Source organism: Mandrillus leucophaeus, unplaced genomic scaffold, assembly GCF_000951045.1.
Source record: "Mandrillus leucophaeus isolate KB7577 unplaced genomic scaffold, Mleu.le_1.0 Scaffold375, whole genome shotgun sequence".
Taxonomy (NCBI): domain Eukaryota; kingdom Metazoa; phylum Chordata; class Mammalia; order Primates; family Cercopithecidae; genus Mandrillus; species Mandrillus leucophaeus.
Window position 1 is genome coordinate 2,321,054 of NW_012103976.1, and position 26,966 is coordinate 2,348,019.

Genomic DNA, 26,966 nt, shown 5'->3' on the forward strand with positions numbered 1-26,966 from the left:
AAAAAAAAAAAAAAAAAAAAAAAAGTTTGGTAAATAGGTAGCTACCCACATTCATTTATAGTAGTATAAGCTACAAGAAAAGTTTAATTGTTGTATCCTCACTAGTATTAATTCAGATGTTCTTTTTATGTTTAAAATTTTACACTGCAAATTGTTAAAAGTTTATTTTCTTAAATATTTTTAAGAAAATGATTAAAATCACAATATTGATTAAAGTAATAATCTGAAGAAAACAGCAAAATTCATATGCATGAAGGTTGAAAACATGGGTTAACTATGATTTTTCTTTAAAGTAGTAACATTACAATTAATAAAAATATTTTAATGTTTTACTAAAATGAATAATATGTTCCATATATCAGGATTCTTGGTTACTATAAAATGTATTGATTACAAAACTAATTACACTACTTTATTGTTTTAGGTAGCTTATGACCTTTCCTTCCTCATAGTAAGTTCTGGAGCTTCAACTTGTGACTTTAAGTAGGATATTGAATTTGTTTAGTTTTGTCTTAATTTGATTACATTTATACGGCTTGTTATATCTAGGGTAGTGGAGAATTTTTTTCATACTTGGTGCTTGTCTTTCTCTAAGATGAGGCATGAATATGAGAGTATTTTTAAAATATTTATATGCAGTAGCATTTATATATTAGTATAAGGGTCTTTAATATTTTGTGAAGTCTCCAAATTACTAACAGAGAGTGAGGGTTTTTTTTCCTCCCCACACATATCTTTGGTCTTAAAATCCAACCAAATTGGAGCTCCAAAACATATTATTGGGGGAAGGAATGAGTCTAAACAAGATCACGCCTCTTCAAGCATGGTGTTTACAATCTTGATGCTTGATATTAATGTTGAGTGTCAATACTTATAAACACTACATTCACTACAGAGATACCTTGTCTGCTAGCACCCAGGGTTAGGATAGTTATTTTTCTGTGGTTTAGACGACAGAATTTGGATTAAGATCTACTTAAAACGTTATAGTTCTAAAACAGGTTTGCTTTTTCTTAAAATTCCACTATAAATTATCTTATAGCTTATAAATCTCTTTTTGTGAATTATGCAGGACATTATTTTAGAAAGATAAACTACACCCAGATCCTGTTTGCTTGCATATTGTTGTTTCAGAGTAACAAGTAGTTTATGTATAGATACATCCTTTATGTGGTATTATAAAATTAGGTGACTCTTGGGAGGGAAGATACAACTTTCTGTTAGAAGTATAATTTTGTCTTTTGGAAGGATAATGGACTTTCATTGAAGATTTTAAGTGTTAATGTTAACATGGAAGTTTAGTTTATGTTTTTATATTTTAAACATTTGCAATCATAATCCTAAAACTGTTGCTCCTTTGAGCCTAATCAACAGACATTATAGGCTTTTATGGGGATATATGTAGGTTTCTTTGGTTCAGAGTGTTTACGTAAGATATGTTATTAGAGATACATTATAAAAAGATTTTCTTTTCCATGAGTTGTATGCTAAAGGAATATAGAGAAGTGCAGCATATCTTGAGTCTGTGATGGCTTGTATATGTGATTTGGGTTGTATTTAGAATCTTGCGATGAAACAAGTTTTGAATTTCTCTGGAGATGAGTTTAAAAACAGTGACTTAACTGATTATAGTATTTCGCCACCACAGAGTTTTACATGTCATTTTTGCCAAAATTGAAAGCAGCTTTAATATTGTTAATGCAGTTTTATTTATAACAACATTTTAAAAGTTTGTTAGCATTTTACCATGGATAAAAGTTTTGATGCTATGAATCTCACCCATATTTACTGATAATAGGCACTTTGGAAGAGAGGCTTCAAATTTATGAAGAAATTAGTAAGCAGCACCCCAAAGCAATTACACCCAGAAGGTTACCTTTGACTCTTGTCCCAGGTAATATTAGGATGTCTTTTATAATACTAATTATTTGCCAAAATTACTCAATGTTAATTTATATTTTGGAAACGTGTTTCTGTTAGGGAGTTTATGTCTACAGCAGTCTTGGAGTTGGGAGTGAACAGTTGTGAATTTATTATTTATCTGTTAATAAGAGTGTTATACTTCAATGTGTAGCTAAATGTTGATTTTAATATTTGAAGTTATCTATATAAATATAAAACTGCTTTTCTTAAGTTGATCTCATAGAGGTAGAAACCAGAGCTGGCAAGGTGGGTGTAGAGGGGAGATGAAGAGAGGTTGGTTAATGGGTACAAACATACAGTTAGATAGAAGGAATAAGTTTCAGTGTTTGCAGAGTAAGGGGACTGTAGTTAAGAACAATATATCGTATATTTCAGGATAGCAAAAGAGAGGACTTGAAATGTTCCCAACACATAGAAATGATAAGTAATCAAGGCGATAGATACCCTGAATACCCGGACTTGATCATTACATGTTCTGTGTATGTAACAAGATATCGTGTACTGCCTAAGTATGTGCAAATATTATGTATTGGTGGAAAAACTGCTTGTCTTATGTGACTTTTAAAAAAGCACCATATTTAGAAGGTAAATTCCCTGTAATTAGTGACAAATTATATGTAGTATCATGATTTGAGTGGTAAAAGTTTTGAAGTTTTTTTTTTTTTTTTTTGAGTCAAGGTCTTGCCGTGTTACCAGGCTGAAGCTGGAGTGTAGTGGCACAATCACTACAGCCTCAAACCCCTGGGCTCAAGCTATAGTTTTGAAGTTTTATATCTTCTTTTTTGAGCATACATTCAAAGAAATAGTTGTGAGCTATTTGCACCCACCACGGTGTTTTAAGAACAGAATGTCATCATTCCCTTGGTTAGCCACTTTCCTGAGTTTTGCTTTTTATCATGCCATTACTTTTATTTTTAGAGCTCCATGCATTTTGTATTCCTGAAAATAAAAACAGCTTTTGTACTTTATATAACTAGGAGTACTCTGGTACGTATTCTGTGATTTGCTTTTATTGTACAATAGGATATTCATGACCTTGAGTCGAGTTATTGTATGTAGCTGAACTCATTTACTTTTGGGCTACATAGGAGGTGGACAGTATATTAGCTCTTCAGGTAGCTAATATCTTTGTTGAGTTTTTTAAAAAGTATATGTTTTTGTTGAAGTCTTTATTTTTAGTTGTAAGTACTAGAGATTATGAATTGTATATTGGGACTTCTGGTATTTTGATACAAGTCAGACTCTACAAAGCTAATATAACTTAAACGTATTCTGGAGAGGTGAGAAGTATATTTTATATTCTCAGAGTGGCAAATATTTGTTTAAATTCTTGGGTTATAAGTTTATTTTTACCAAAAGATTGATGAAAATTAAAAATTTTTAGTTGGCTTGTGAAATATGTGAAATACCCTTTAGAAATGTATTTGATTAGACAGTAGATAGAAGTTGATTTTAAAAATTCATTTTATACTATTGCATTTCAGTTCCACATATGAAGAGTGGTATTCTTCTGATCCTCCATTTTTTTTTTTGTTTTGTTTTTGTAGAATACAGAGAGCAAATTTCTCTAATGTTTTCCAGGGAACATTAAGTCCAAGTGGATATTAATAGGCTTTGGTGGGGAGGTTGTTGGTGTGCTTGTGCTTGGGCTGTTCTTCAGCCAAGTAAGTTTGGGAAACTGGGTTAGACACAGCTATCAGGTTTCTATAGGACTTCTCAGAGCTTTTAATATACACTTTGTGAATTTCAAAGATGGGAGTATATGCGTAGTGAGGAGTATTTTCCCTAATAAAAGTGTCTTGTGGAAGATGCTTAAGCTTACATTTCTGTATTTCTTCCTTCTCCTCTTTGTTTTAAAAAATAATAGCTTTTTTGAAATATAATTCATATACCATAAACTTCACTTTTAAAAAGTGTGCAATTCAGTGTTTTAGTGTATTAATCATGTTGTGCAACCATCATCTCTGTCTGCTTTCAGAAATTTTTCATGACCCCAAAAAGAAACCCCATACCTATTTCACTCTCTATCACCCCTCAACCATAGTAGCTGGCAACCACCAGTCTACTTTCTGTACCTGTGAATTTGCCTGTTTTTGGACATTTCAAATAAATGGAATCATACCATATGTGGTCTTTAGTGCCTGACTTCTCCTCCTTTTATTGGTCTCAACGTATATTTTGTGTTTCACAATATATTGTGTGTGGGGGGGAATATTTCCTTGGGAGCTTTAAACTGCATTCATATGCTTCTTGGGAAAGAAAGAAACCTCGCTTAGCTTTAAGATTACGAACAAGACTTCTTTGTTCTCTTTTTCTCATTTGGAACATGGAGCTTCAGATTTATACTGCCTACATTTATTTCCATAGGCAATATAAGTTTGCTAAAAGCCCTCAATACGTGGCAGTATAGGGTAGGAAATACATTTTTACTGAAAGAGCCTAGAGTTTTTTTTACTGTAAAGTGTGATCTAGGTTAAAGTGGAACCATCCTAGACTCTCTTGGACATGCTGTCTTTGAAATGTCATAAAAATCTTTTTACAAAACAGGTCTCAGTGGAGGGGTCTGATGGCATGGGCTTTCAAGGTCATCATCGCTTTGAGATTCTGACATGTGTATTTACAAGGCTCCAGTGAATATATGTAAAATTATGCAAATACTTAATTTTATCTGTGCAAAACCAAATATTTCATGATTTTTTTGCCTGTCTAGAAATGCTTTCATGATCAATAAGAAAACCATTTTGGCATTATCAAAAGCAGTAAGATCTTCCTCAAGAAAAATGATGCATCTTGAGAATGCAAGGTGAAAGTTTTGATAAAGCCTTTCCATTTTTTAGATAAAAGGGCTTCATACCACAGAACAATAAGGAAATTTTCTAACACCCGAAAATATTAAGTGCTCTAAAAATAATGAAGGGATAAAGGTACTTTTCAAAATAGTTAGTTCAATTCATCATGTTCTATTATGCACTGGCTGAAGGGTAGAGAGAGGGAAGGAAATAATCCAGAGTATTAAACATAATATACTAATTAAATTTTGCTCCATTATTTAGAATGGATTTCCAGTGAATCAGAAACAGACTATTCTTGCTGTTTACACTAATTATTTTAGGAATTAGTATAAACAGGGACATCATGTTTTGGGAACATCATGCTATGTATCTATCTGAGAATTATTCAGGTAACCTGTTTTGTGAACAGTAATGCTAAAGAGGCACATAATAATTGATGAAAAAAATGAGATGGATAAATCATAAGTAATTTGGGGATATGGTGTGTGACTAAGCAGTTGGGTAGCTGTGTCGGCTTCTTGTTTAGGTGATAAATTCACACAGTTGCCAATTAGGTAAAAAGTTTATAAGTTCATGAAGTCTTTTTCTTGTCTGTCCCTTGGCAACTAAGTTTACTTCCCCTGCAGACATCCATTGTGATCAGCTGATGGTGTATTCTTCTACAAATATGTTGTGCATGTGTGAGCAAAAATGTGTGTAGGAGATTTGTTTAAGGTCACACCCCGCACCCTGCTTTTTGTAAACATGCGGTAGCATGGATTGATGGATTGCTGCGAACCTGGGTTTTCTTTTCACCTAACTCCGTATTTGGAGATTAGTCCTGGATCAGCACTTAAAGAGCTTCGTCATTTTTTTCTTACCTGCACAATCTAATAAATAGATTTGCCAAAGTGATCTGAATAGACTGAGAAAGTTGACAAAGGAGGAGTTCAGAGTAGCTTCTGCCGTGTAGATAAAAGGCTTGTTTTCTCAGCGGTTGATTGCAAGTATAGAAAACAAAATATTAACTCTAAAATATAAAAACTGTCAGATATCAGAGAAGATGAGGCATTTATTGAGTGATTACTATATGGAAGACATTGTTTATTGTTATGTCTTACCTCGTTTGAGCCATACAAGTGTACTCTTGAGGCCAGTGATGGTATTGCCTTCATTTTACAGTGATAAAACCGAGGTTTTTAATGGACAAGTTATTTGCCCAAGGTTGCACACAATTAAGTGGAGAAGTCTGCATTCCTCTAAGAAACAGCGTCTCTTATTGTCTCCCACAATATTGTTAGCTTTTGTCGTACACCAGAGAAATTACTGGAAAGATGCAGTCTCTGAAACTGTTTTTGACTTTTAAAGAAGCAATGGTGTGTAATTTAACCCAGGATGAAGTTTTATGTTGTCTTCGTAATCTGTGATTTTTCAAAAGACCAGTATTGGCCAGGCGTGGTGACTCACACTTGTGATGCCAGCACTTTGGGAGGCCAAGGCAGGTGGATGATGAGATCAAGAGATTGAGACTATCCTGGCCAACATGGTGAAATCCCGTCTCTACTAAAAATACAAAAATTAGCTGGGCGTTGTGGCACACGTCTGTAGTCTCAGCTACTTGGGAGGCTGAGGCAGGAGAATTGCTTGAACCTGGAAGGTGGAGGTTGCAGTGAGTTGAGACCACACCACTTCACTCCAGCCTGGGTGACAGTGTGAGACTCTGTCTCAAAACAAAAACAAAAACACCCCAGTATTTTGTGTATGATCTAAGAGATTAGAGATTATCTGAATACAGTCTTTATAGTTAATGGAGTTAAATTTTTGTATGACATTTAATTATATTGAGTATGCATGCATGTTTTGTTCAACATGGTCAGTCACAACAAATAAAAATAACCATTTTGGGTTGTTAGATTTTGTTGTGCAGTGTTGTGATTCATTAAGAAATCTTAGGAGGTCATTTCAATCATCCTACTTGAGGCTAAATCGTTCATGACATATGTGTGTTTTTTTTTTCCTCAAATGATTAGGTAAATCCATGTCCTTATGTATTAGTCCATACTATCAAAAAGTTCTTATATCTCTGTATTTAAAATTAAAATTCTTTGAATACTCTCTGCTTTCAAAAGGTGATGACAAAAATCATTTGTAGGGGTTTAGCAATGAAAGAATTATGTACTTGATGTTGCAAACAGATTGTTTATTTTAGTTCTAATGTTAGAATACCCAGGGCTTAGTCTAATGTCTAACATCAATTTACTTTATTGTTGGCCTCACTCACTGAGATGTTAAGTTCTCTAGGGTAGAATTAATTTTTTTTTTTTTTAAATTTTAATCACTGCTATATCCCCAATACCTAGAACAGTGTCTGGCATGTAGTAAGTGCTTGACACATTATTGTGGAATGAATGAATGAATGTTGAAGTAAATGACAAATTGATTTGGGAAGACATTTGCAAATACCAACTTAGTGTTTAAAAAGATCTTGTGGCTATCACTTGAATATAGTGCTGGTTACAATAGTCTGCTGCAGAGTGCTTTTTACATATCTGCAGGGTTTTGAGCTGTAGACTGAGTGTGCTAGTCAGTGAGAGATTAGGAAAGATATTTGATATTGTGCTAAATTCAGAATGGATAGTTGATAACTTTTACTCTACTTAAAACTGTTTGACTTTTTGGGTTTATAAATTGGATAGGAGCATAATTGTTTCTGAGGGAGCTTTATTTTTACTTAGAAAATCATTTTAAGAATTGTTTGCATGAAACAAAGAATAACAAAGTATGCTTTTGTTTCTAGGTGAAAGATTTAGAGAACTAATGGATAAGTTCCTGAGGGTTAACTTCAGTAAAGGATGCCCACCCTTGTTTACTACTTTGAAATCTTTATATTACAATACAGAAAAGGTAAAATTTGGTATTTATTCAGATTTGCTTTAGTCTTTTTACTAAATTGTAGAAAGATGTCCATGTAAATAATGTGCTATTACTTAAGCATTTTCTCTGTTTTAGTAATGTTACTTTACTTTCAGTCTAATAATGTACTGAAATTATATGCCTGTAGTATAAGTGATATCAAAGTAAGAGGGTTTATGAAAGCACTAAAATTATAAAGGTTGTTTATTTTTAATGGATATACTTCTTTTAGTAGCATTTTAAATTTGACATTGTTACCAAAGGTATATATTTATTCTATGATTATTATTTTATGGTACGATTATGGATTTTTAAATTAGTTATGCATGCGTTTAAAGTTAGAGCTCGAGTAATTGAGTTAGTGCAACAGTAAAATGCAGTTTGGTCGAATTAGTGGTGTAAATTACTAGTTTTAATCAGTAGGCTGCATTTTAATAAATACAGATTTAGCTAGTTCTTGAATAAAGAATTGTCTTTCTGCTTTTTAAAATTAGAAAATAGGCCAGGCGCGGTGGCTCACGCCTGTAATCCTAGCATTTTGGGAGGCCGAGGCGGGCAGATCACGAGGTCAGGAGATCGAGACCATCTATGGTGAAACCCCATCTCTAATAAAAATTTAAAAAATTAGCCTGGCATGGTGGTGGGCGTCTGTAGTCCCACCTACTTGGGAGGCTGAGGCAGGAGAATGCCGGGAACCCGAGAGGTGGAGCTTGCTTTGAGCTGAGATCGCACCACTGCACTCCAGCGCTGGGTGACAGAGTGAGGCTCCGTCTCAAAAAAAAAATTTTTTTAGAAAATAGGCACTTAAATCTTGGTCTTAAATTAGAAAGACAATTAAAAGTTAATAGAAAGCAAGTTATACTTTTATTTCCAAGTGTTGCTTCTTACTTTTTAAAGTCTAAAATCTTGTTGTCTTTTCCGTAGTCAGTTTTTTAAAGTTACTAGTGGATAAGGAAAAGATTTTATTAGAAATGCCAAAACAATTTTTAGTTAAGCTTCTTTCATTTTTTATTTATTTAGCTTTGATTCATAATAATTTGTAAATTTGCACTGATTGTGAATAATACAATGTTGGAAATATCAGTTGTAGATATAGCTGATTGGCATTTTCCTACCAGTGGCAGCAGGTTTCATAAACAAAAGAAACAACTGATGATCTCTAGTACCCAATTAGAATAAAACATCATTTATGTGAAAACAAAAACAAAAACAAAACTCTTACGATTCTTTAATGTCTGTTGTATGGTCTATTTGACTGCAGTGTTTCTGCTCTCAGTTTTTTGAGAAATAGTGATTGATTCCTATGTAAACGTGTACCCAGTGCCTGCCAATAATTTCTCTAGATTATTTAACATTGGGTAAAATTCTTTTGTTCTTTTTGGTGAGGGTGACAGAGAAGAAAGGTTGGATAAAATGTCAGAAATAAAAAGAAATCTTATGTATGTGAATTAGAGTACTTCTTTTATAACGGTCTTGCAGCAGCTGCTGACTACAGTGGACATTAAAGGATTTGTTTCTCTTAAGCTATTACAGGGCTTTAACAGGGTGTTGTTCGCAGGCATAGGCTTTTTACTTTTTAAAAATTCTTCCAATATTGATCCAAAGTTGCCATTACAAAAATGTTGAACATTTTTTTGGTATTTTATATAAAGCATGAAAATTATATTTTTGAATAAGGCACTGAGAATACAGTAATTCATATAGGAACCGTCTCTTTAATTTTAAAGCAAGCAACAGGAATGCTATTAGAAATGCCAGAAGACCAAGTGTGTTTGCAAAATGAATTAAACTGCAGAAAATTGAGCTCAAGTTATCTCAATTTAGTATAGTGAGAAAAAATTTGCAAGTCTAAGAACTGTTTCTCAAAAAATTTTGGCCACATGTATCTGTAATTACTTATGAGAACCTTTTATTTATTTATTTTTTAATATTTATTTTTTAGTTAAATTTTGTAAGTTTTGTGTTTGACTTTTTTTGTAGTTTCAAAGAAATTATTTCAGTGGTTTTTGGGGAACAGATGGTGTGTGATTACACAGATAAGTTATTTACTGGTGATTTCTGAGATTTTGGTACACCCATCACCTGAGCAGTGTACACTGCACCCCATGAAACCATTTTAAAAACTGCACATTTCTAATCAGCAGTGAAACCTGTTTTTGGCAGTTAGGTGGATTTTTAACTTTCAAGGAAGGATTTCAAGGAGGTGAAGTCTGATAAACATTTATTGTTTGTAAGTTTCCAAATATTATAGAGTAATTCATGTTGGTAGCATGAAAATGAAATTGTCTTTTGAAGTTAGTTTAAAATGTAGTACATTTGCAAGAAATGTATTTCTTAAATGTCTCCAGCATTTTAATTTTTTTTGACAAACTAGAGTTTGGGTAGAGTGGAAGGCAATGAGTGATTGTCAGACAAATTCCATAACTTTTTTTTTGTTGTTGTTTTTGTTTTTTTGAGATGGAGTCCTGCTCTGTCACCCAGGCTGGCGTGTAGTAGCGCTATCTTGGCTCACTGCAACCTCTGCCTCCCGGGTTCAAACGATTCTCCTGCTTCAGTCTCCCAAGTAGCTGGGAATACAGGTGCCTGCCACCATGCCCAGCTAATTTTTTGTATTTTTAGTAGAGACAGGGTTTCATGATGTTGACCAGGCTGGTCTTGAACTCTGTCCTTAAGCGATTCGCCTACTTTGGCCTCCCAAAGTGTGGGATTACAGGCATGAGCCACTGCGCCCGGCCAAGTTCCATAAGGTTTTTTAAAACATAGGTAGGTATTTGAAATGGCCCTCATTTTACTTTTGTCAATGAGGTTTTGGAAGGAATCTTTGGTGAAGAAAAGGAGAAATTTTCATTTTCCCAGCTTTCTTTAATGTTGAAATAGAATCTATAAATTTTGATATCAAGATGTTCTTTTCTTTTGTAAATAAGAATAAAATGTTACTAAAAATATATTTATACCCCTTTTAAGTTAGATTTTGTTAAAGTTAATATTGTTTTCTTATTCGTTCGAATATAGATGTCCTGTCCTTAACAGATAACTTGCTGAGATGATATACATTTGCTTACTTGTTTTGAAAAGTACTTAAAAAAAATTGCCAGTCTTTGAGTGAGGCTTTGGGGGTCTATCAATTTTGTTGATCTTTTCAAAAAAAACCAACTCCTGGATTCGTTGATTTTTTTTGAAGGGTTTTTTGTGTCTGTATCTCCTTGAGTTCTGCTCTGATCTTAGTTATTTCTTGCCTTCTGCTAGCTTTTGAATTTGTTTGCCCTCACTTCTCTAATCCTTTTAATTGCGATGTTAGGGTGTCAGTTTTAGATCTTTCCTGCTTTCTCTTGTAGGCATTTAGTGCTATAAATTTCCGTCTACACACTGCTTTAAATGTGTCCCAGAGATTCTGGTACATTTTGTCTTTGTTCTCATTGATTTCAAAGAACATCTTTATTTCTGCCTTCATTTTGTTATTTACCCAGTAGTCATTCAGGAGCAGGTTGTTCAGTTTCCATGTAGTTGTGCGGTTTTGAGTGAGTTTCTTAATCCTGAGTTCTAATTTGATTGCACTGTGGTCTGAGAGACAAGTTTGTTGTGATTCGTGTTCTTTTACATTTGCTGAAGAGTGCTTTACTTCCAATTATGTGGTCAGTTTTAGAATAAGTGCAATGTGGTGCTGAGAAGGGTGTATCTTCAGTTGATTTGGGGTGGAGAGCTCTGTAGATGTCTATTAGGTCTGCTTGGTACAGAGATGAGTTCAAGTCCTGGATATCCTTGTTAACCTATAGAAGATATTTTTTATGTACCTTAAATCTGTTAAGTAGTATTAAACTAAACAAACAATTTAGGTTGCTATATATAGCATAGGGATTCCAGTGTCTGTCATGCCTTACTGAAATAGTGTCATTTTTACTGAAGATAATGGTAAGAATATTTCTAACTTAATTTTTTGTGGATGTCATCTCATTGAAAATATCAGTTGTGTATTTATAGGTAATAACCACCTTTAAATGTTCTGGTAATATGTACTGTTTTCTTCTTATGAGTAGTTAAAAGAAAAAGGGGACAACTTGCCAGCCATGGTGGCTTACGCCTGTAATCCAGCACTTTGGGAGGCTGAGGTGGGAGGATCACTTGAGACCAGGAGTTCAAGACAAGCCTGGCAACATAACAAGAGTCCATCTCTACAAAAAACGAAAACAATTGGTTGGTCATAGTGGCATGTGCCTTCTCTCCCAGCTACTTGGGAGGCTGAGGTGGAAGGATCCCGTGAGCCTTGGAGGACAAGGCTGCAGTGAGCTGTGATCAGGCTGCTGTACTCCAGCCTATGCGACAGACTTGAGACCCTGTCTCAGGGAAAAAAAAAATGAAGAACACCTCCTACTTTTAGAAAATAACTGTTATATACTTGAAGTGCACAGATTTTTCATCTGTTTTGTATTGTAGTCTCTCACATATTGTATCAGACCAAACTTTTTTTTTTTTTTTTTTTTGAGTTGAGGTTTTTTTTTTTTTTTTTTTTTTTGGAGACGGAGTCTCACTCTGTTGCCCAGACCGGAGTGCAGTGGCGCGCTCTCGGCTCACTGCAACTTCCACCTCCCAGGTTCAAGCGAGCCTCCTGCCTCAGCCTCCCGAGTAGCTGGGACTATAGGTGCACGCTGCCATGCCTGGCTAATTTTTCATAGTTTAGTAGAGACAGGGTTTCACTGTGTTGCCCAGGCTAGTCTTGAACTCTTGAGCTCAGGCAGTCCGCCATCCTTGGCCTCCCTAAGTGCCAGGATTACAGACGTGAACCACTGCGCCCAGCCCAGATCAAACTTTTATTGTGAATAATTGTTTACTGGCTCTATAAAATAGTGTCCATTTCTTCTAAGCGTGAATAAAGAATCTTGCCTAGTAGTATTTTTGATTGGGCCTCAGAGTCCTTCTGTTCCAGAGTTGGCATAACAGCAATAATAAAAAATCAAAACTGGAAACGACTAACATAGTATTCACAACGTCTGTAGCAGTTTAATGAGAAGATTTTATATGTACTATAGTCTGCTGGTGGTCTGAGTCATAATGCCAACAAATTATTTTTGTAATGCTCATAGATAAGCTGTCCAGTGGGACAGTGAGTCAGATATTTGACCAGCCGTTTGATATGGTACACAACTAATATGTATTGTGTATTAACTTTTCACATTGATGATATTTATAAGGAATCTTATCTCCTCACTTTTCTGTTGGCATTTGTGTAAGTTTGTAGCACTCTTCCATCAGTTTCCATGTTCTCAAATAGTAAAAGTGCTGAGTAACTTGGCACAAAAGTTTAGAAGTAATTTTTCATCAAAAAAGTGCTATAATCACAATATAGAAAATTTGGAAAACAGAGGAAAGATCTTAAAAAATGGGAGGGAAGCCCAAACAAAACCCAGTTATAAACCACCTTATGACTATACAATTTAAAGGCATTTACACATTTATTTATTTATTTTATAAATAAATGAAATAACATCTTGCTCTGTCTCCCAGGCTGGAGAGCAATGAATGGCCCAATCATAGTTCACTGTAGCCTTGACTTCCTCGGTTCAAGTGATCCTCCCGTCTCAGCCTCTTGAGTAGCTGGTAATACAGATGCGTGCCACAATGCCTAGTTAATTTTTTAATTTGTAGAGATGGGGTCTTGCTGTATTGTTCAGGCTGATCTCAAACTTGTGGCCTCAAGTGATTCTCCTGCCTTAGAATCCCAGTGCACTGCGATTACAGGTGTGAACCACCACACCTAGCTCTAAGAACATTTTTAATGTAATTCCTTTCACAGTTATTTTTTTTTTTAACTGTGAATTTAATTGTGGTGTGTCTATGTAGCTGTAGTCATTTTGACCATAAGTTTTGTTCTTCTTTTTCCCCCTAGCAGTTTCTTTTTAAAAATTTGTTTTTGTTTTTGTTTTTTATTTGGAGTCTTGCTCTGTCACCAGGGACTGGAGTGCAGTGGCACTATCTCGGCTCACGGTAACCTCTGCCTTCCGGGTTCAAGTGACTCTCCTGCCTCAGCCTCCGGAGTAGCTGGGACTACAGGCGCACACTGCCATGCCCGGCTAATTTTATTTTATTTTTTTTGTATTTTAGTAGAGATAGGGTTTCACCATGTTTCCCAGGCTGGTCTCGAACTCCTGAGCTCAGGTAATCTGCTCACCTCGGCCTCCCAACGTGTTAGGATTACAGGTGTGAGCCACCGCACCTGAGATGGGGTCTCACTGTGTTACCCAGACTGGTCTCAAAATACTGGACCCGAGAGATTTGCCTGCCTTGGCCTCTCAAAGTGCTGGGATTCTAGGTATGAACTACCTGCACCCACCTCCCTGCCCCAGCAGTTTCATAAGCTTTTACTGTGGTGTTATATAATCTTCATTATCCCTTTTAGTTATTACGTAACCTTTTAGAACCATCCCTCCATTGTTGAATTTGGTTTTTCAAGTTATTATTAAATATCTTTATACTAGCTTTGCTTAGGATTATTTTCTTCTCATATTTTCTTCTCTCAGATTCATTCAGTGGGTAAAGGACATGAACATTTTTGTGGTTCTTGATAAACACGGATAAATTAGTTTTTCACAAGGTTGTAAACATCAATTTGTATTCCCACTAGCAGTGTTCCTGAAATATTTCCTGTCTTGTGTTGGTTTTTCTGTTTTTGTTTTAACATAGAAATGTTTAAAATTTAGTGGAACCAGATTTGGTAATCTTTATTTCTGTTGTGAAAGTTCATCTGTTGTTTTAAAACCATCTTGGAAAGTCCTCTTTAGAGCAATACTTCTTAATGAGGGTGTTGGGGAGTGGATTTTTTCCTCCTGGGACATTTTACAATGTCTGGAGAGGTTTTTGATTGTCACTGCAGTGAGGTGAGGTGTGCTACTGGCATCCAGTGTGTGGAGGCCAGGGATGCTGCTAAACATTCCACAAGGCACAGGACAGTCTTCCTAACGAAGAATTCTACTGTCGATGTGTTGGGCTAGATAATTCTTTATAATGCAGGTCTGTCCTGTGCATTGTAGGATGTTTAGCAAACTCCCTGGCCTCTACCATCAGGATGTCAGTAGCTTCCCCACCAGTATTTTTTTTTGGTAACAGCTTTATTGAGATATAATTAATATATCATAAAATTTACCTATTGAAAGTATATAGTTCAATGATATTTAGTATATTCACAGAGTTGTGTAATCATCACTGCAATGTAATATTTTGTCATCCCCCAAAGAGACTCCATATCCTTTAGCTGTGATTCTCTCACAACCTTCATATCCCTCTCAGCTATGGGCAGCCATTAGCCTACTTTCTGTCTATGGATTTCCCAGTCTGGACCTTTTATATAAATGGACTTATCTATTAATAGTCTTTTTGGGTCTGTCTTCTTTTACTTAATATTTTTATTCACAATTGTGGCATTAATCAGTACTTCATTCCCTTTTATGACCAAGTAACATTCCATTGTGTGGATATACCACATTGAATTGTTTCTACCTTTTGGTTATTGTGAATAATGCTGCTGTGAACTTTGGTGTACACATTTTTGTGTAGATGTACTTCCATTTCTCTTAGGTGTACATCTGGGAATGGAATTGCTGAGTCAAATGCTAACTCTATGTTTAAACTTTTAAGGAACTGTCAGACTCTTTTTCCAAAGTTCTTCCACCGTTTTACATTCCCACAAGCAGTATATGAGGGTTCTGATTTCTGCACATCCTCATCAACACTTGTTATTATTGATGATAGCCATCATAGTGGTGTGAAATGGTAATTTCTTGAGGTTTTGCTTTGCATTTTGTGATTACTGTTGGTATTATCTTTTATGTGCTTATTGGCCTTTGTATATGTTCTTTGGAGAAATGTCTTTCAGTTTCTTTGCCCATTTATAATTAGGTTATTTCTCTTTTTATTGTTCAGTTTAAGGAAATTTTGTTTTTGTGGGTTTTTTTCAGGTTTTTTTGTTGTTTGTTTTTTTGAGACAGGGTCTCACTCTGTCACCCAGGCTGGAGTACAGTGGTGCGATCTCAGCTCACTGCAGCCTTGACCTCCTGGGCTCAGGTGATCCTCCCACCTCCACTTCCTGAGTATCTGGGACTACAGGCATGCGCTAACATACCTGGCTCATTTTTTGTAGAGACAGGGTTTCACCATTTGCCCAGGCTGGTCTCAAAATCCTGGACTCAAGCAATCTGCTCGCCTCACCCTTCCAAAGTGCTGGGATTACAGGCATGAGTCAACATGCGGGGCCAGAAGTTTTAAAAATATATTCTAGATACAAGTCTCTCATCAGATACATTATGTGAAAATATTTTCCGTTCTGCTGTGGGTTGTCTTTTCATTTTCTTAATGGTGTCATTTGATGTACAAAAATTTTTAATTTAGATGAAGTCTAGCTTATCTTTTTTTTTTTCCTTTTGTTGCTCTTGCGTTCTGTGTCTTATCTAAAAACCATTTCCAAGTCCAAGGTCATGAAGATTTATAAACGTGTTTACTTCTATAAGTTTGCATTGAGGCATTCACTCTTATTTTGAGTTCATTTTTGTATAAGATGTGGTAGGAGTCCAAATTCATTCTTCTGTGTGTGACTATCCAGTTTCCCAGCACCATTTGTTGAAGAGACTGTTCTTTCCCTGTTGAATGATCTTGGCAGCCTTGTCCAAAAGAGATTAACTATAAATGCGAGGGTTCACCTCTGGACTCTCAAGTCTGTTCCACTGATGTGTATAACTGTCTTTATTGTTTTGTATTATTCTTTTATGAGGTTGTTATTCAGGTGCAGCCAAAATAGGAGACACTGGAGAGGCTCAGGAAAAAAAACAAAGTTTATCATACACATCCTAGAGACAGGTGGCATGCTGTGCCATGCCATGCAGGGCCACTTGGGGAAGACACTAGGGTGGTTAGGAGGGAGGGGAAGGATTAGGCTGCTGCCTTCATTGAGGTTTCCTTAGGGCAGGGCAGGGTGAACAGTTTAGTTTGAATAATTTTGGCATACTTTAGACTGGCGGGGTGGTCTCTAGTTGCCTGGCACCTGGCCCTGGGATGTTTAGGCAGAGGAATAGTGCCTCTTGGGGTATAAGAGCCAGATAGAGGAGCTATGTCTCTGGATTTTGAATAGCTTGCATATTAAAGACATACTCCTGGTTGGACCCTTTGTTATCTTCAAGAATTGCCAAGAGCCTGGAGGGACAGTTTTTCAAATAGCTAGAAAGGTTCTGTAACATGTTAAACATCAGTATATAAGAAAAGCTAAAAGTCCGTCTGTGCCAGTGCCATATTGTCTTGCTTACTGTAGCAGTGTGGTAAGTTTTGAAATTAGGAAGTGTGGGCCGGGTGCAATGGCTCACATCTGTAATCCCAGCACTTTGAGGGGCTGAGGCGGGTGGATCACGAGGTCAAGAGATCGAGACCATCCTGGCCAACATAGTGAAACCCCATCTCTACTAAAAATACAAAAATCAGCCGGCGTAGTGGCGGGCGCCTGTAGTCCTAGCTACTCCGGAGGCTGAGGCAGGAGAATCACTTGAACCCAGGAGGCAGAGGTTGCAGTGAGCTGAGATTGAGCCACTGCGCTCCAGCCTGCCGATAGAGCGAGAGTCTGTCTCAAAAAAAAAAAAAAAAGAAAGAAAGAAATTAGGAAGTGTGACTCCTTCTACTTTGTTCTTTTTCAAGACTATTTTGGTTATCGAGGGTTCCTTTTATTTCTATTTGAATGTGTTAGGATTGGCTTTTCTATTTCTGTAGAGCAGCCATCTGGGATTTTAATACGGATTTTGTTGAATCTGCAGATCAATTTGGAAGTATCCTCAACTTAATATTAAGTCAATCTTTGAACATGGGATATCTTTCTTTGTATTGTATTTAGGTCTTTGATTTCTTTCAACCAGTGTTTTGTAATTTTTATTGTACAAGTCTTACGCATCTTATGTTAAATTTGTTTGTAAGCATGCCATTCTTTTTGATGGTAGTCTAGATGAAATTGTTTTCATAATTTCATTTTTGGATTATTCTTTGCTAGTATGTGGAAATACAGTTGATTTTTATATGTTGATTTTGTATTCTGAAATGTTGCTGAACTTGTTTATTGTTATAGATGTTTTAATAGATTCCTTAGAATTTTCTATGTGCAAGATCATGTCATCTGCAAATAGAAGGTTTTACTTCTTTCTTTCCAATCCATACCCTTTTTATTTTATTTTCTTGACTAATTGCCTTGGGTACCTTCAGTACAATATTGACTAGAAGTGGTGAGAGTTCTTTGTCTTGTTCTTGCTCTTAGAGGGAAAGCATCTAGAGTTTTCACCACTAAGTATTGTGTTAGCTGTGGGTTTCTCATATATGTCCTTTGTAATGTCAAGGAAGTTCCCTTCAGTTCCTAGTTTATTGTGCATTTTTATCATGAAAGTCTGTTACTGAGTTCTGTCATGCTTTTTCTGTATTAAGATGATTATGTAGGTTTTTAAAAAAAATCCTATTGATATATGGTATATTTTCATTAATTGATTTCAGATGTTAAACCAATTTTTCCCCCCGCCCAAGACGGAGCCTCACTCTGTCACCCGGGCTGGAGTGCAGTGGCGCGATCTTGGCTCACTGCAACCTCCACCTCGTGAGTTCAAGCTATTCTCCTGCCTCAGTCTCCCGAGTAGCTGGGACTACTGGCGTGCACCCCCATGCCTGGCCAGTTTTTCTGTTTTTTAGTAGAAACGGGGTTTTGCCATGTTGGACAGGCTGGTCTTGAACTCTTGACCTCATGTGATACACCCTGCCTTCCAACGTGCTGGGATTACAGGCGTGAGCCACCACTCCTGGCTGATATTAAACCAGTCTTGTATTGCTGGGTGAAAGCCTACTTGGTCATGGTGGGTAGTTCTTTTTCCATATAGATGGGTTCAATTTGCTAGTGTTTTGTTTAGGATATTGCATTTATATTCCTAAGAGATAAATGCCTAGTTTTCTTTTGATGTCTTTATCAGATTTTGCTATCAGGGTGATACTGGCCTCATAATGAGTTGGGAAGTGTTCTCTCTCTTTTTTTTTTTTTGGAAGAGTTTGTGAAGAATTGGTATTACTACTTTTTTAAATGTGTGGTAGAACTTACCATTTACCAGTGAAGTCATATGGGCCTGGACTTTTCTTTGTGGGTAGTTTTTAATTATGTATTCAAACTCTTCATTACTGGTTTATTCAGATTTTCTATTTCTTCTTGACTGGCTTTTGGAAATTTATGGTTTTAGATATTTGTCTGCTTCATCTAAGTTATACAGTATTGGCATATGTGTGTCATAGTCTGTTATTTCTATAAAGTCAGTGGTAATATTCCCTCTTATCATTTTTGGTTTTAATATTTTGAGTGTTCTCTCTTTTTTACTTTGTCAGTCTAGCTAAAGGTTTGCCAATTTTCTTGATCTTTTCAAAGAGCCAAGTTTTGGATTTGTTGACTTTTTTCCTCTATTTCATTAATTTTCAATTTATTGTGTCCTTTTGCTTGTTTTAGGTTTAGTTTGTTCTTTTTTCTAGTGTTTCTTTTTCTGTTTTAAATCTTTGTTTAGAGACTGAGTCTTACTCTATCACCCAGGCTGGAGTGTAGTGGCGAAATTGTAACTCATTGTAGCATCAAACCCTTGGGCTCAAGAGATTCTCCTACCGTATCCTCCCAAGTAGCTGGGTCTGCAGGCATGTACCACCATGTTTGGCTAAGTTTTTTATTTTGTAGAGATGGATCTTGCTATGTTGCCTTAGGCTGGTCTGAAACTCATGGCCCAGGTGATCCTCTCACCTAGGCATCCCAAAGTGCTGGGATTATAGGCATGAGCCACAGTGGTCCTTTTTTTTTTTTTTTTTTTTCTTATCTGTGCTGTGTATTACATATGTTTGTCTTTTATTTTGCTGATTTAGTGAGGAAAAACAGGTTTTCTTGAAGAATAAAAATCTGTATACAAAAAGATAATTAATAAAATTAGTTTGGTTTAATTTGGTTGAATTTTTGTTCAACTAAAGGTAACAGTCTATATACTTTTTAAAATGTCATACACGGCCGGGTGTGGTGGCTCCTGCCTGTAATCCCAGCACTTGGGGAGGCCGAGGCGGGTGGATCACCTGAGGTCAGGAGTTCATGACCAGCCTGACCAACATGGTGAAACCCCATCTCTACTAAAACTACAAAAAAATTAGCTGGACGTGGTGGAGTAGTCCCAGCTACTTGGGAGGCTGAGGCAGGAGAATCGCTTGAACCTGGGAGGGGGCAGTTGCAGTGAGCTGAGTTCGCGCCATTGCATTCCAGCCTGGGTGACAGAGCGAGACTCCATCTCAAAAAAAAAAATCATACATGAAACCAAAATGTGCCATGTGTGGTGGCTCAGGTCTGTTATCCTAGCACTTTGGGAGGCCAAGGCAGGAGAATCGCTTGAGCTCAGGAGTTCAGCGTGGGCAATGTAGCGAGGCAGTATCTCTACAAAAAAAATACAAAAATCAGCTAAGTGCAGTGGCGTGTTCTAGATTGTTGGAAGGCTGCAGTGGGAGAACCACTTGAGCTTGGAAGGTGAAGGTTGCAGTGAACTGAGAGTGCATCACTGCACTCCAGCCTGGGTAACAGAGCGAGACCCTGTCTCCCTGCTTCCCCGGCCAGAAAAGGAAATCAGTTTTTTGGTTTTTTTTTTTTTAAGATAGAGTTTCATTCCTGTTGCCCAGCCTGGAGTGCAGTGGTGCGATCTTGTCTCACTGCAACCTCCACCTCCTGGGCTCAAACGATTCTCCTGCCTTACCCTCCCAAGAAGCTGGGGCTACAGGCATGGGCACTACACCCAGCTAATTTTTTGTTGTATTTTTTTGTAGAGATGGGGTTTTACCATGTTGCGCAGGCTAGTCTTGGACTCCTGGGCTTAAGTGAGCTGCCCGCCTCAGCCCCCCAAAGTGTTGTGGGATTATAGGCGTGAGCCACCGCACCCAGCCCCAAAATGTTTAAAGGCTCTAAGAAGAGGTGTACATTAATTTTGGACTTCCATATTCACTGATGATAGAAAGTACTTGTTTTTTAGCCATTCGTTTGTGAGTGTCAGGCTCTTAAGTGAAGACGTTCAGTGAGTCAACATCCACGCTTGCCTGGGTTGGTACACATGCCTTTGGTTCCATTGAAGTTGGACATCAGTGCTCATGTGCTTTGAATGTGAATATTTGTATTTTCACAAAGTTGGGGAAAATACATAAAGCACTGATGTGTGTTTTAATTAAATGAGAAAGTTTGTAAAGTACTTGGTTTGAATATGTTCAAGAAATGGTAATTTCCCCTTACTCTCTAAATTAAATGGTAAGTCCCACCCTTCTCACACCTCATCTCTGTAGTTACTTTCATTTTATTGTCACTGTTCTTGTACAGTTTACCTCTGTAACTAGCCTCTTTAGCACCAAAATTATCACTAGTAGTTGTGCTTGTATCAGAACCTAATTCAGCAATTTTGGTCCTTGTTGATAAACGAGTATACTTAATTTAGTAACTTTCATATTGCAGTGGCATTTTAAACCTGTGATTTGTCTCTTTATTGTGAAAAAAATGTGTATCAGATATGATGTTGTGCGACTTTGTCTTTAAGATTAATAAAGAGTTAACTCTTACGTAGAAGCTGGTCACCAAGGACCTACTTTAGGAAATTATAACAGTTATAGTACTATCTTAGGTTAGATTTTGTTAACCAAGATAAAAAGCTTCTTCTATCTTGATCTAATGTAGCTGTTAGAAGAAAGTAAACCAGGAGAAGGTGGCTGAACTTGGAAAATTTTTCACATTGTAGGAAAAATTTGGGCCATAAAATTTAAGGTGGCCATTTATGTTTTTGTTGTGATCTCAGATACTTCAGTGGATTGGCTTTCTTGATTTTAAAATAACGGAGGCAAAACACTGTTTTAAAGAAGAATAGCTATTACATATTAATTTGTCATATTACACACTACCTAATTAAATATAAATGGTAAGTAAACTTGGGCAAAATAAGTCTTATACTTCAGTAAAACTTCTTAGATTAACTTTCATAGAAAATTTAGAAAATTGTTCACTTAATTACTGAATGAGAAGTAACTGTAAGGCCAGGGGTGGTGGCTCATGCCTGTAATCCTAGCACTTTGGGAGGCCAAAGTGGGCAGATCACTTGTGCTCAGGAGTTTGAGACCAGCCCGGGCAACAGGGCAAAACCCCGTCTCTACAAAAAATACAAAAATTAACCAGGTGTAGTAGTGCATACCTGTAGTCCCAGCTACTCAGGAGGCTGAGGTGGGAGGATGGCTTGAGCCTGGGAGGTGGAGGTTGCAGGGTGCTGAGTTCATGCCACTGCACTCCAGCTTGGGTGACAGAGTGAGACCCTGTATCAAAAAATAAAAATAAAGTAGCTATAATGTAAATTTTGGCTTGGCACGGTGGCTCACGCCTGTAATCCCAGCACTTTGAGAGGCTGAGGTGGGCAGGTCACCTGAGGTCAGGAGTTCGAGACCAGCCTGGTCAACGTGGTGAAACCCCATCTCTACTAAAAATACAAAAATTAGCTGGGTATGGTGGCGCACACCTTTAGTTCCAGCTACTCAGGAGGCTGAGACAGGAGAATTGCTTGAACCTGGGAGGCAGAGGTTGCAGTGAGCTGAGATCACGTCATTGCACTCCAGCCTAGGCAACAGAGTGAGACTCGGTCTCAAAACAACAACAACAAAAATATATATAAATAATATATTCAAGAAGTATGCCTAATGAACCAGAATGATCAGTCCTTTGTTTTTTTTATGTAGGAGATTTCCTATGAATTTTCTATTATCTTTTTCTCCTCGTAATCAGATCTTGTTTTGAAATTCTGAATCTGGAGATCTGTTTTATTCAGAAGTATTTATATTCTTTTTTGAAGGATTATGTGTAACTTCATTGTATGTTTTGTGGTACCCTTTATTGTTAAAATTGACTTATTTAAAAATAAGTTTTGTCCCTTCATCTCTACTAAAAATACAAAAATTAGCCGGATGTGGTGGCGGGTGCCTGTAATCCCAGCTACTCGGGAGGCTGAGGCAGGGAATTGCTCGAACCCAAGAGGCAGAGGTTGCAGTGAGCAGAGATCGTGCCACTGCACTCCATCCTGGCGACAGAGTGAGACTCCATCTCAAACAAACAAACAAACAAAAACATAGATTTCACCCTAGAGATGCATAAAGGTCCGCCTTTTTAAAAGCCACCTCTAGGTTGCAGTTTTAGCAACTACCAGTAGATGGCACAAGTTCCTGATAAAAATTACCTTCATAAGTTTAACGAGTACTAAATTTCTAAGTTTGTAAAAAAGGTTTTTAAGTTATAGATATTCTAGGTGAGATTGGTGGAGAGGTTATGGTGGGTTAAAAATGTCTGTTAACTTTAATTTTGCTTTATAGTAAAAGTCTTCTTGCAATTTTTTTTATCAGTGGTTCTCAAAACTTTTAATTGTGTATCAGAATTTACAGATGACTTGTTAAAAACAGACTGTACAGGCCGGGCATGGTGGCTCACACCTGTAATCCCAGCACTTTGGTAGGTAGAGGTGGGAGGATCATTTGAGCCCAGGAGTTCAAGACAAGCCTGGGCAATATAGTGAGTCTCTGTCTCTTAAAAAAAAAAAAAGTTATGAGGGCATGGTAATACCTGCCTGTAGTCTTAGTTGCTTGGAAGGCTGAGGTGGGACAATTGCTTGAGCACAGGAGCTCAAGGCTACAGTGAGCGACGATCACACCCCCGCACTCCAGCCTAGGTGACAGAGGGCCACCCTGTCTCTTACACACACACCCCAAAACAGATTGTACAGAATAGTATTTCTAGTAAGTTGCTAGGTGATGGTGACACTAATGTTGACAGTATTTTTATTAATGATCTGAAGATCACACTTTCAGAACCACTGTTTTTAAAATAAACAATCTGTTTTTTTTTTTTTTTTTCAAAAGAATATACCCATTTTCCACCTACCCTAATGTCTTTGGTCATATTTTCATTGAGTATGTGGTACCTGTACATATATGTTTTAGTGAAGTCGTAGTATGTGTACGTTTTTTTTCACATTCTGCTTTTTCTGTTATTTACACGTTCCTTACTGTTAATGTATAGTCCTACTTTATTTCTGCATTGTCTGTCCATTGAACTGTACTAGAGAATTCCGCCGTATACTGCAGCATCCTGTGAGAAAGCGATCATGTAGGCCTGAAAAGTGTTATAATTTGGCCTTGTGTTTTGACTAGTGTCTAGGATGGTCAGTGGTTTCATGGACACTGTCCCGTGTCTTTGTGGCGTAGGGAGTAATCTGGATTCAAAATAAAGCTAATTAAATTATACCTTCTGATAGTAAATGGTATGCGTGAAGAGGTTTCTTTTGTAGCCATATATGCAAAAATCTGTTGAGTTTGTGACACATGATCACTTCAGTGTCAGGGGAACCATAGTGAATTTTGGTTAGTTTGTAAAGAGGCGTAATAAGAGGGAAATAAGAGAAATATAGTTGTTTTTCTGAAAATGAAGATGTCTAAAGCCCCAGTTTTCACAAAACACTTAAGAAATATGTCAGATCTTATTTCTTTTAAAATACAGAACGCTTTATGAATGTGTGTGTCCTCCTCATGCCAGTCTCTTTATTTTTCCAGTTTTGGTACATGTACTGCTGAAGTGAGCACCAGACCTTATTTTGTAGTAGGTAGATAAGTAAATTGGTTAAGAAACCCCATAATTGTAGTAAGTACAATACAATTATTATATTGTAGGGTTGCTAACAATAATAAGCAAAAGAGTCTTTTTAAATTTCACTTGTTTTCAAACCTTGAATCATTTCACTTTTTTGTAATGCATGACATTTTTGAAAACCTGAATATTTATATAATGGATGCATTTGTCCATTATAGCAGTGGTCCATTATTATTATTTTTTTTTTGTCTTGTGAGTGGTCCGTATATATAGCAATGTCCATTATTTTGGTTTTTTTTTTCAACCCCTTTTCCAAAGGGAAATATTCATATTAGGAATGGGGACAAAGCAGATACCCTAATACTTTAATTAATGTATAGTTCTACAATAAGCTGTATATTTTCCAAATGTAATTTAAACCATAATAGGTAAAAATACCTTCAATAAGATATTTTTAAATTTTCAAAATATGTTTCTTTAACAGGTTTCTATAATCCAGGAACTTGTTACTAATTATGAAGCCTCTCTTAAAACGTGTGACTTTTTTAGCCCATATGGTAAGTTTAAATTAGATTGAATTGAAATCTGATTACTCATTTCATTTTTAATCACAGTAATGCTCTTTTATGTATATTTTGTGTATGCTACCTAATGGCTACTTAATAAATTGGTGAATGAAATGAGAGCACTTTCAATCTTACTTAATTTAAATTTTCCATAATCCTGTGAGATGGGAGTTAACCTTGTGCGTTTTTGTTTGCTTGTTTTTGAGACAGAGTCTCGTCCTTTCGCCCAGGCTAGAGTGCAATGGCACAGTCTTGGCTCATTGCAACCTCCGCCTCCTGGGTTCAAGCGATTCTGCTGCCTCAGTCTCCTGAGTAGCTGGGATTACAGGTGCCTGCCACCACACCTGGCTAAGTTTTGTATTTTTAGTAGAGATGGGGTTTCACCGTGTTGGCCGGGCTGGTCTCGAACGCCTGACCTTGTGATCCACCCGCCTCAGCCTCCCAAAGTGCTGGGATTATAGGTGTGAGCCACCGCACTTGGCCTTAACCTTGTTTTAACATGAGGAAACAGACTTGAGAGGTTGAATGGCTTGCCCAAGACCTTGTAGTTAGTTTATATTGGAACCTGTTTTTCCTGAATCCCTAAATTCTCTGCTTTTTCTACCCTCTTACTACTTTTAATCCTGTTAGGTAGGTCCTTTGTTTCTATATTTGTAGGGGCATATATAAATCAAGGCAGCTTACTTTAGAAAACACTCTGTGATGTTTTCAATCATGCACATGGTAACTTCCAGGTTCCTTATGTGTCTCTTACATGTCATTACTCTTTGAGTATTTTTCTAATGTTTTTTGAGAGATGGGGTCTCACTGTGTTGCCCAAGCTGAACTTCTGGGCTGAAGTGATCCTCCCACCTCAGCCTCCTGAGTTGCAAGGACTACAGGCATGTGCCACCACTTGGCTAATTTTGTGTGAAGGGGGGATGGGGGTGGGCATGGGGGGGGTAGTTTTGTAGAGATGGGATTTTGCCATGTTGCCCAGGCTGATCTTGAACTCCTGAGCTCTAGCAATCTGCCTGCCTCAGCCTCCCAAAGTGCTGAGATTACAGGTGTGAGCCGCCACACTCTCTTTGAGTTTTTTAAAGGCACATTCCAGATTTACTGTTTCATCTGTAAATACCTTAGTGTGCATCTATATTTAAAACACTTAAACAGAAGAAGTCATCGCAGTGCTATGTCACACAAAACCTCATAACATAATATCTGATACCCAGTCTGCATTCAGATTTCCCCCGTTATCCAAAAGAAGTCTTTGTGTTTGGTTTATTTGAGTATAGATCCAGTAAAGGTTCACACCAAATATTTGGTTATTATGTCTCCATAATTTCATTGTTATGTCTCATTATTTTAATCTAGAACAATAACTCTCCCCTCCCTTTCAAAAAAAAAAACACAGTGATTTGTTGAAAGGTCATTTATCTTACATATCCCATATTCTGGATTTGGTTGATTGCCTTTTCTCATGGTATCATTTTCTGTATTTCACTGTCATTCATACTTCTTGTAAGTTATAGTTAGGTTTACGTGCTGGATTAGATTCAGGTTCTGTTTAAACACGAGTGGTGTTTTGTATTTCCTGTTGTGTCATATCAGGAAGCTTGAGACATTCTGGTTTTCTCTCTTTTTTGATGTTAACATTGATAAAGATTCAGATGTTGTCAGCCTGTTATACTCGTTAAAAAGATCCATGACAGCGGAGGGGGTGGCATGGTGGCTCCACACCTGTGATCCCAGCACTGTGGGGGATGCTGAGGCAGAAAGATCTCTTGAGGCCAGGATTTGGAGGCCAGCCTGGGCAACAAAGTGAGACTCTGTCTCTACAAAAAATTAAAATGTTAGCCAGGTTTGGTGGTTCTCATCTGTAGTCCCAGCTACTTGTGAAGCTGAGGCATGAGGATGACTGGAGCCTAGGAGTTCCAGGCTACAGTTAGTTATGATCATGCCACTACACTCCAGCCTTGGTGACAGAACAAGACAAAAATTCCTCATTGGCCTCTCAGCCATTGAAGATCATTGCCTAGATCTGTTGTTGATTGTAGTAATTTCTTCTGCATTTGTTAGCTGGATTTTTTCTTATAAAGAACTTTCCTTCATCAAATACTTGGTTCCCTTGAAATATAGTTTATATAAGAGGAA

At 37.0% G+C, this 26,966-nt stretch overlaps 1 protein-coding gene across 1 annotated transcript in view; it reads left to right on the top strand.

The window, feature by feature from the left end:
• The window catches only part of NAA16 (N(alpha)-acetyltransferase 16, NatA auxiliary subunit), a 66,179-nt gene that overhangs the window by 19,341 nt on the left and 19,872 nt on the right, over positions 1-26,966 (top strand). The window contains exons 8-10 of the mRNA XM_011990266.1: positions 1,799-1,894; positions 7,492-7,598; positions 24,752-24,824. Of these exons, the coding sequence (XP_011845656.1) occupies positions 1,799-1,894; positions 7,492-7,598; positions 24,752-24,824 (276 nt within the window). The remainder of the gene's footprint in view (positions 1-1,798; positions 1,895-7,491; positions 7,599-24,751; positions 24,825-26,966) is intronic.